Source organism: Leucopleurus acutus (assembly GCF_964270905.1).
Source record: "Leucopleurus acutus genome assembly, chromosome: X".
In the NCBI taxonomy this organism is placed as follows: domain Eukaryota; kingdom Metazoa; phylum Chordata; class Mammalia; order Artiodactyla; family Delphinidae; genus Leucopleurus; species Leucopleurus acutus.
The window spans coordinates 117,327,682-117,336,888 of NC_139148.1; the positions used below are offsets into that span (position 1 = coordinate 117,327,682).

Below are 9,207 nucleotides of genomic sequence, written 5' to 3' on the forward strand. Positions count from 1 at the left end.
AATTGCTTGCCTCATCATTTACTGGGGAAAAATTCATAGAAAGTGGCCTTTAGGGACACTTTTACTTGGAAAATTACAATACTAGTACACATGTCAAGTCTTAACACACTTAACATTTGCTCGTTGAAAGCAATTTCATAAAATCAAAGATTAAACATGTTTTACTTTTTCCTCACAAGAACATAAAAATTATGGAAGGGGAACTTAACAGGAAATTTAAAAAAGGTAACACAATCTTTCCTTTTAGTAGTCCTTGGGTAGTTATGATAGAATAGGTTCCACTTTTGTTTGTTTCTTTGAACAGGGATTTTGGTCCAAAGTTTTGTTTGTTTTTAATATCTGCTTCTGCCTCCCCCTCTATCAGATCGGCTTCCTCCACGGCCACCACCTCTTGGTGCTCCGCGGCTTGAACTGCTGTAGGAATCTCGTGGAGGAGGGTACCCCCTTTCCATAGAAGGGGGAAGCCCTCTTTCTTGTCTGCCAACCCGATCACGACCACTTGAGTAGAGATCACTTCGGCTGCTTGAGTAACTGTCTCGACTTCCACCATATCCGTCACGTGAGCTGCTGTAATCATCATAGCGACTGCTTCCACCATAAGATGGCGGGGGCCCTCGTGTAGGTGGAGCACTACGTGAGTTACCTGCAGGGTCAATGGTCAGGTAATATGGCAACACTATAAATTGTATATATACAACATTTAAATCTGAATTTACAGAATTCTTGTATTAAACGTTTACTTTCTCAACTGGGAGGTTTTAAACTCTGCCATTGCTGGCCATTAACAGGGATTTGCTCATCTGCTGAGATACGGAAATGGATGGGTTTTAATGTTTGTTTGAAAAGACTGAAGACGGTGTATTTCAAGAGGATATTCCAGACAGCTTGTTATTTTATAGTAGACACTCAGCCACTTTCCAGTGATAAGTTGCAATTTTGAACTGTAGACTTTCCTTCATATTGCAATGGTAAACATTTGATCTTGTTAATAAAATTTTTAATTGTATTTTCACTGTTGGGGGAAAACACATAAGGCTGCCAATTTAAGCAAGCAAAATCCCCTCCAAAGCAAGCCAACAGCCTCAAAAAAAAACTTAGAAAAAACAAAAGCCCCTCACAAGACTAGGAAAAGCCCAGCTGATTAAGTTACCCCCTTAAAAGCAAGCAAACATCCCTTTAAAAGCAAGCACCACAACAGCCTAATAAACTGGCTCATGAACCTAAAAACTCAGGCTGGTGATATTCAAAGACCCTCAACCAAAATCTTACCATAACTCTCATATGAATCTCTGTAGGAACCTCCACTTGGATGATCTGAATAGTCACGATCACGACCATAGCCATCTCTATCACTAAATTGAAGAAAAAAACGTATTACAAGCCCCAGAACATCAATTTTTACAGCAAAAAAATTTCTTTTACAACAAGCCATGACAGCAACAGCAAAGTCACTTACCTATAGCCTCTGGATGGATAGTCATCACGTGAACTGGAATGACCATAATCACGGTAAGTATAATCTCTTGGTGGTGGTGCATAATCTCTTGTATCACGAGAACTTGGGTAATCTCTGCTTGAATAGCTAAAGAAACAAAAGTAACTTGGTTCATATTTTTGATGAGCTCTCCCCTTCAACCTTAAGTATTAATATTAGAGACAAAAACTACTATGCTTTTCTGTTACCTGTCTTTAGTAGAATATCCATCATCTCTTGGGGACAAATAAACATCTCTACGAGAGGGCAGGGGTTCCCTTCGAGGTGGACCTCCATAACTATCTCTTCCACGTGATACAGGAGCTTAAGGAAAAATGTCCATTTTAAAAACATACCCAGTGAAAAGTCAAGACGTGAATTTATATTCAGGCAATGAAAAGTAGTGATTCAACCAAATATGACAATATGGATGCAAATGAGGAAATGCTCTTTAAAATTTCTTATGTACACCAATCTTTTCAATGATCTAGGTACAGTTTTAAGCATCATTTTTAGGATTCGCCTCTCAAATCCTTCCTTGTGTTATGGTGGTAGGATAGACTGTCATAAATGGACCATTTACCTCTTCCTCCCATTCCACTGCTGCTGCGAACTGGTCCTGAAGGGGCAGATCTTTTAGGAGGAGGACCCCCACTTCGTGGCGGTGGTCCCCTTTTTACTGGAAGCGGTCCCCTGGAAGAACTCATGTTAAAATTCATGGAATAACCACCGTCGTCTACATTGGAACAACAAAAAAAAGAAAATCATGTTAATATAAGTACTAAGAAAAATCTATAGTTTTCTTTGCTTAACCAAGAATATGACCATTTCTGTTTAGTCGGGGAATCTTGAGTTCTCACTCATATGTGACTGAGAATGAGAACTGTACAGTGTATATAGAGTATACACAGAAAACTACAAGGAACTATACAAAGTGTATATAGTTCTCTATACGGTAGTCATCTATTTAAGTCTGCATAAATTAGCAAAGTAGACACGAAGGGTTCTCCTGAGGGTTCTTTTCAAGTTACTTCAAAAAAATATATACATTGTTTCATTTTCATATGACCAACACCTAATACCTATCAAAATTTTTCTGCAAGTGTTTTTTCCTACAGAATGAATTCACCTGGATAAGGAATAGCTAATTGTTAATTATTTCAAGACACGGTAATTTAACTTAAGATAGCTTCTATGTTCTCCTTAAGTCAATCACTTTGGTAGATGAACAAGTGTTCTCAATTTCAAAAGCTAGGGCCTTTAAAATACTTATTAACCAAAGCACACACTGATGTGTTTACAGTTCCTAACTTATACACCAAGCCTAAAGTAAACCTAAGTCATTACCCATGTGCCCTCCACGTGAGGGAGGTCCCCTGGTTCCTCCACTTCCTCCTCTTCCGCCTCTAAGGCCTCTTGGAGGGCCTCTGCTTCTTGGAGGTGGAGGTGGTCCACGTCTACCACTTTCAAATGATGGTTTAGTGGCTTGTTCTACCTTGATGGCTTTTCCATCTAAGGACTAAATAATATCAGTGGTTAATTATGGAAACTTAAAAAAAGAACTTGCAGATCCACTGTGCACTGTGACACTAGTATGTCCTTCAAAATGCTGTACCTTTCTGTTTAGCACTTAAATGCCTAGTCTTTTAAGATAACTGCTTATTTGAACTAAAACCTAAGGTGGATCCACTGTACTGCTAGGTCGGTAAAGTTTAAAAACAATGCCAGACAATGACCAACTTATTAAGACAAATAACCAAAAACAAAAGCCAAGGATCTCAGACGAAGTATAATACCGAATATTCTAAAACTGAAAGATTCTTGTCAAAAATACACTTTACAAAATTTCGTTCTAAAATTACAAAGGGCTAGGATAAGAGGGTCCTGGAAAAGTATACACTCAGTAAAATTCAAGAGCTGCCCTAGACCAGACTTGAGTAACATTGTGCTATTTTACGTACTAGGAAACATGGTATTGTGCAGTCTCACCTTTCCATTCATGTCTCTCGCTGCATCCTTAGCATCTGCTGGGCTTTCAAAGGTGACAAAAGCAAATCCTCTAGATTTGTTGGTTTCACGATCTTTCATCAAGAGAACTAAAGTAGTTTTCAGGGGGAAAAGGAGTGTTACTCTATTTCAAACGGAAAAACAAAAGTAAATCTGTAAAAAGAAAGCTCAGAACTTCTTAGAGGACAAAGCACATTATCATTTCATATGATCAATGCAATCAAATTCATCACAGCTTACCTTTTTTTAAAATTACAATAACCCTGCATATACTTTCAGATAACTCACCTTCCACTATTCGTCCATATTTGCCAAATACTGCTTCAAGAGCTTTCTCATTTGTTTCTGTATTGAGGCCACCGATGAAGAGCTTTCCTGGGCGATCTGCTTCAACCATTTTTTCCCTCTGGTGAAAGTCTGTTGGAAAAAAAGTGTTAACCCTCCTTGGAAAAGTTTACCCAACATGTGTACCGGGGCTCATTTTTCTTGTTTACTAAAATCATTCCTTAATAGCATAATACACAGAAAGCAATTTTTTCTAAGCCTTACCAGGAAACCAATTTAACTAGTTCAGTGATAACTGTTTACATTAAAATGGTTAAAAAAGCCAACTTAAGGGAATTTCCTGACGTCCAGTGGTTAGGACTCTACTCTCACTGCCGAGGGCCCAGGTTCGATCCCTCGTCAGGGAACTAAAATCCCACAAGTTGCGCGGCACGGCCAAAAAACAAAAGCCTACTTAACTAATGCCTTTATCCTTAATCCACTTTGGCAGTCTTAACCAAGTAACTACAACATTTCAAAAAGTGAATTTTAGCTTTAATACTAGATTTGTTGCCTTTTAAAAATTCAGTGATCACATCCCAATTACCCTAATGATTTTTTTAAACTGACTCAGTCAAGGTCACAGGCCAAACGTAGGTCCGTAAGACCAAGCCCTCTCCCAAGAACTTTGCCTTTCATTGGGATTCCCTAGTAAATCTAAGGACCAATTTAAAGTTTTAATCAAGTTATGACCCCTTCTTCACCAGCCCCTGCCCCGCTCGCTACGTTGTTTACTTTTTAAAAAAGTGTCAATATCATCGGATACAAAGTAACGGAACGTGGAAGCGCGCACTGTAACACTAAGCACTCCATGACTGCAGCGGAACCCAATTAAAACCCGTCATTAAAAACCGCGTGGAAAACACAAAATGGCGACACTTGGATTCAGCCCAGAACAACCGCCGCCGGTCAGGGGAGTAACTTTTCCCACCAGCGGAGGCTGAGAAAACTCAAATGGCTTCCGCTCCAAGGCTGCCAATGAACAAGGACCCCGCGCAAAAGTGCAAGTGCCCGCCCGGAGCGCCAGCGCCATCCCAATGCAGGTAGCGACCACGGAGGCGCGGTCCCTCCTCGTCCCGCTCAGGCCCCGACCTCCGCCACCTCCCGCCCCCAGAGGCGACAGCCAAACTTTTTGCAGAGGTACACTACAAAGTGGCACCCCAGCGTCTGCTCTCCTTCGACACTCCCAGGTTTCCCTAAATAGGTCGGCACCTCTGGGTTCTTAAAATGGCGCCCGCCACCCCCATCTCCAAGGAGGTAATCCCAAGTTCTAACGTGGCAAGAGTGAACGAAAAACAGACTGTAAAGGAGAGGACTCACGTACCGGAGGGGTGGCAACTGTTTCAAGCTCCTACGAGCTCGCCGATCGCGGCTTCCTAGCAGCTCAGCACGCGGGAGGGTGGTCGATCCCGAGAAAGGAAGCGAGAAGCCACTCGCACTACTGCGCAACGAGGGCGAACAAAGGAGACAGCAAACTTTATACTGCCCGGGAACGAGGCTCAAGGACCCGGATGCAGGCGGAGCTTAGAATTTAAAATGCGAACGGGTGGGGAGCGGTTCCCAGCTTCCCCATTAGCTGCCTCCGCTGTTATTCACTCTTCGCTCCTCCCCTTTTCCTGGGCCCTCAGCTCTCCAGCTGGCCCCGATTTCTAACCGTTTTCCCAACCCCCACCGGTGCTCCCCAAACCCGCGTTTTTGCTTTCCGCTAAAATGGTTCAACGGGATTCATGTAAAAAAGAACTGAAATTTTTTGTGTGTTCTGGTGGGCCAGGCATGGTGCTAAACTTTACACCCATTAACTCTAATTCTCAAAACAACGTTGATGAGGATAGAAATATGCCAGTTTTGCAGAAATGAAAAACAAAGAAGCTTAGAATTATTGTATTAAAAATACATTTTCCCCAAATATCTTTAACAAGAATTTTTAGTGAATGGGGAAAATTCTGATAAATAAGTGTGAGGTGGGGGAAAAGAACTGTACTAAAGAGACAGATTATGCGTTTACAGAGAACAATTACTGAGCATCTACTAAATGGCGGGCAGGCTCTGGGCTTGGCCGTGAGGGTACAACCCAGCAAAGCGAGACAAGGGCAACGCGCCTCATTGGTAAGGCTGCCAGATTTAGCAAATGAAATACAGGATGCCCAGTCAAGTTTGAATTCCAGATAACAAATACTTTTTTTTCAATATAAGTAGATCTCAATATCATATAAAGTAAACTTATTCACTGTTTATCTGAAATTCAAATGTAACTGTGTTTGTTTGTTTGTTTTCCGGTACGCAGGCCTCTCACTGTTGTGGCCTCTCCCGTTGCGGAGCACATGCTCAGCGGCCATGGCTCAAGGGCCCAGCCGCTCCGCGGCATGTGGGATCTTCCCGGACCGGGGCACGAACCCGTGTTTCCTGCGTCGGCAGGCGGACTCTCAACCACTGCGCCACTAGGGGAGCCCGTAACTGTGTTTTTTATCTGCCAATCCTACTCGTGGAGGGGATTACAAAAATTTTTTATTTTCTAATTTCTTTACAAACTAAAGAGAACATTTAAATACAATTAAAAAATAAAACAATTGCATCTTGTGATTAGTGCCAGGGAAGAAGTAAACTCAGGGCTTTGATGGACAACATTTGGGAGACCAAATTCGATTTAGTCCTCAGGGAAGGTCTATCTGAAGAGGTGGCTTTGGAGATCAGCTCTGAAGGAAGAAAAGAAATCCGCCTCGGGAAAGCTGGGGTGGGGGTGGGAGATCCGAAGCTTTTCAGAGAAACAAGCGCAAAGTGGAGGGAAAGAGGTTGCATGTATCAAGGGACAGAAAGGGATCCAGGGCGACCGGAATTTAAGGGGCATAAAATGAGGGAGCCAAGGTAGGCAGAACATTCGAACCCATTAAAAGATTGCAGGGGCCTTCCCTGGTGGCGCAGTGCTTGAGAGTCCGCCTGCCGATGCAGGAGACACGGGTTCGTGCCCCGGTCCGGGAAGATCCCACATGCTGCGGAGCGGCTTAGGTTGCTGAGCCATGGCCGCTGAGCCTGCGTGTCCGGAGCCTGTGCTCCGCAACGGGAGAGGCCACAAGAGTGAGAGGCCCGCGTACCGCAAAAAAAAAAAAAAGATTGCAGGGGTAAGTGTGGAAGCAGGGACACCACTGGGGTTGTGTGAACAGACCAGGAGAGAGAAGACAGTGCCTTGAATTAGGGTTCAGCAGTGGATCTGGGGAGGAAGGAACAATTGCTAGGTGTATATGGCAGGTAGCATGGACAGGATTTGCTAATGAATCAGATGGGAGAGCACTGGGGTTGAATTCAAACAACAGGGTAAGTCATTACGGATGACTATCTGGTATTAATAGGTGGTGGCCATTTATCAAAATGGCTGCAAAGGAGCAAGTTTGGGAATGTGGGCGAGGGTGAAGAAATCTGATGCTCAGACCAGAGATCAGGGCTAAATCTGTCGCTTTAGAAATAGTAATGAAACTCATCAGAGTTAATGGGACCACCAAAGAAGAGAATACAATGGGGAAAAGAAAAGAAGTCTGTATTAATTACTAAAAAATACATGTGGAGAGGAAAACACTAGAAGGAAATATGCTAAAATGTTACCAGTTTATCTTGGGGGAGGGGTAGAATTTATGGACAATTGTCACTTTTCTTCTTCACAGTTACAGTTAACTCTGCCATGGTGAATTACGGTATATGCCAGGCAGGTGGTAGGAAATGATGCTCAGGTCGTGGGTAAAAGCTCCAAGGAGCTTTGGAACCAGCTTTGCATTATGAACATTAATGGAGGGAATAGTACTCGGTACAATAAGAATATTTGTCCTTTTTTCTTTTCCCAGCCAAATAATAACAAGCAAAAGTCACGTCCACTTGCCTTCAGAATGAGTTATGTAAATTATTGAGTAGCGATAGTTGGGGATTGGCCAGGCTGGCAAAAAGCACTTAAATGCTCGCCTCAGCAAAGGGAGTCTGCACCCCCAGGCAGAACTAGGAGAAATCCCTCCCCCTGGGCCAGCAGGTGCTCTTTCTCTGTCTCAGATCCAGGCAAAAGGACTAGAGGGCCTCTGCCGGACTAGGGGAGAACGGGGCTGATTTCTACCATAGATGTCCCTGTCCCCCTGGGTCTCGAGAAGGAAATGTGCCTCCCAGTGGAACAGATTACTCTGGTCTTTGCAGTTCGTGCTCAGGAATGTGGGAGGTGGGGAGTGGAGTGCTCTAGACTAGGGGGCCAGCACTTCCAATGACCAGAAGAGAAAGGGAGGGGGTGGGGAATGGCTAGTTGAGGAATCTGTAGGAGAGCATCATTATGGCTGTAGCTTAGAATCTAGAGGTGAGACACAGAGGACAAAGCAAGTACCTGGAGAGGGAGGCAGAGGGCCTACTGACGGGATCAGAGGGCACTGGAGAGGGGAGCCTTTTAAGAGGTAAAGCAAGATAATCAGATTTCATCTTAAAGAGATCACGGTGGCTGCAATCCGGAGACTGTACAGGGGAAGGGAGGGGCAGGAAGCAGGGTGTTGCTGATGTAGTCCCAAGAGAGAGGGGATGTGGGCAAGCTAAGTGTGAGCACTCTGGCCAACAGGCAGTCGGGTAAGCAGACTGCCCAAAACTAATCTCTGAATCCCATCCTTCCCCTTCATGGATCTTCTAGATTTTTCCCTTTACTTCTTTCTTTCTATTTACTCCTTTGGATTATCATTAAGTATAGTTATAATTTTCTTTTTACTCTAATTTTTCCTTTGCCTCATTGTTACTCTCCAGATGCCATCTCAATGATTGACCAATGGTCTGAGTCCAGTGATCTTAGTTCTCCACTAGGTATCCTTGGAATATAATCAGTGCTAAATAAATGTCGGCTGAATGAATTACAAGCTCTTTTTATCCTCCATGTTACTTAGTATGAGATGGGTGCATAGTAAGTGTAAGGCCAACTGGCCCGAGGCAGGGGAACACAATCAGATTCACAGGTTGCATCAGACCGAAACTCTCCGGACCACCCAGTTCCAGAATCTGACCTGGGGACTTTGCACCCGGCCCAGCCTTCCCGCCTTTCGAGGGGCGGGACTAACGGTCCCCCAGGATACCCGAAAAGACCACCAAATAAGGAATACCCTGCGCCCTCCCAGATTCACCACACCCCTTTCCCTTCTTCCCCTATAAAATCTTGCCCAACCCTGGCCCGGGGGCGACTTCTCTGGCCCCTTTCTCTCGGGCCAGTGAGCCTCGCCCGGGAGCGCTCCCTAATAAAGCTCACTTGAAGCTTTCCTCTATTTCGCGGTGCCGTTTGTTAAGATCCGACCTTAGCGGGACAGGGTTGGGGGTGGGGGATGATTGATTTTTCAATAAATTGTGTCAAGACAATTAGAAAGCTGTTTGAAGGGGAAAAAATCCAGATTCATACCACACTTTTT

The 9,207-nt window shown here is 43.9% G+C and overlaps 1 protein-coding gene across 1 annotated transcript; it reads right to left on the reverse strand.

Annotated features, from left to right (window-relative positions):
* Positions 1-203: 203 nt before the first annotated feature.
* Positions 204-5,252, reverse strand: RBMX (RNA binding motif protein X-linked). The gene is made up of 9 exons (XM_082865369.1): positions 5,130-5,252; positions 3,770-3,898; positions 3,464-3,570; positions 2,822-2,993; positions 2,058-2,210; positions 1,684-1,798; positions 1,457-1,582; positions 1,270-1,352; positions 204-643 (listed from the first exon to the last, which is right to left on the reverse strand). The coding sequence occupies exons 2-9, from the start codon at positions 3,876-3,878 to the stop codon at positions 333-335; spliced, it is 1,176 nt and encodes a 391-aa protein (XP_082721495.1). The 5' UTR covers positions 3,879-3,898; positions 5,130-5,252; the 3' UTR covers positions 204-332.
* Positions 5,253-9,207: the final 3,955 nt, after the last annotated feature.

Coding starts and splice junctions, on each gene's coding strand:
- RBMX (XM_082865369.1), bottom strand. CDS start 3,878: ATGGTTGAAGCAGATCGCCCAGGAAAGCTCTTCATCGGTGGCCTCAAT. Junction 3,571..3,769: donor ATATGGACGAATAGTGGAAG/GTGAGTTATCTG, acceptor AAACTACTTTAG/TTCTCTTGATGAAAGATCGT. Junction 2,211..2,821: donor CTCACGTGGAGGGCACATGG/GTAATGACTTAG, acceptor GTTCCAATGTAG/ACGACGGTGGTTATTCCATG.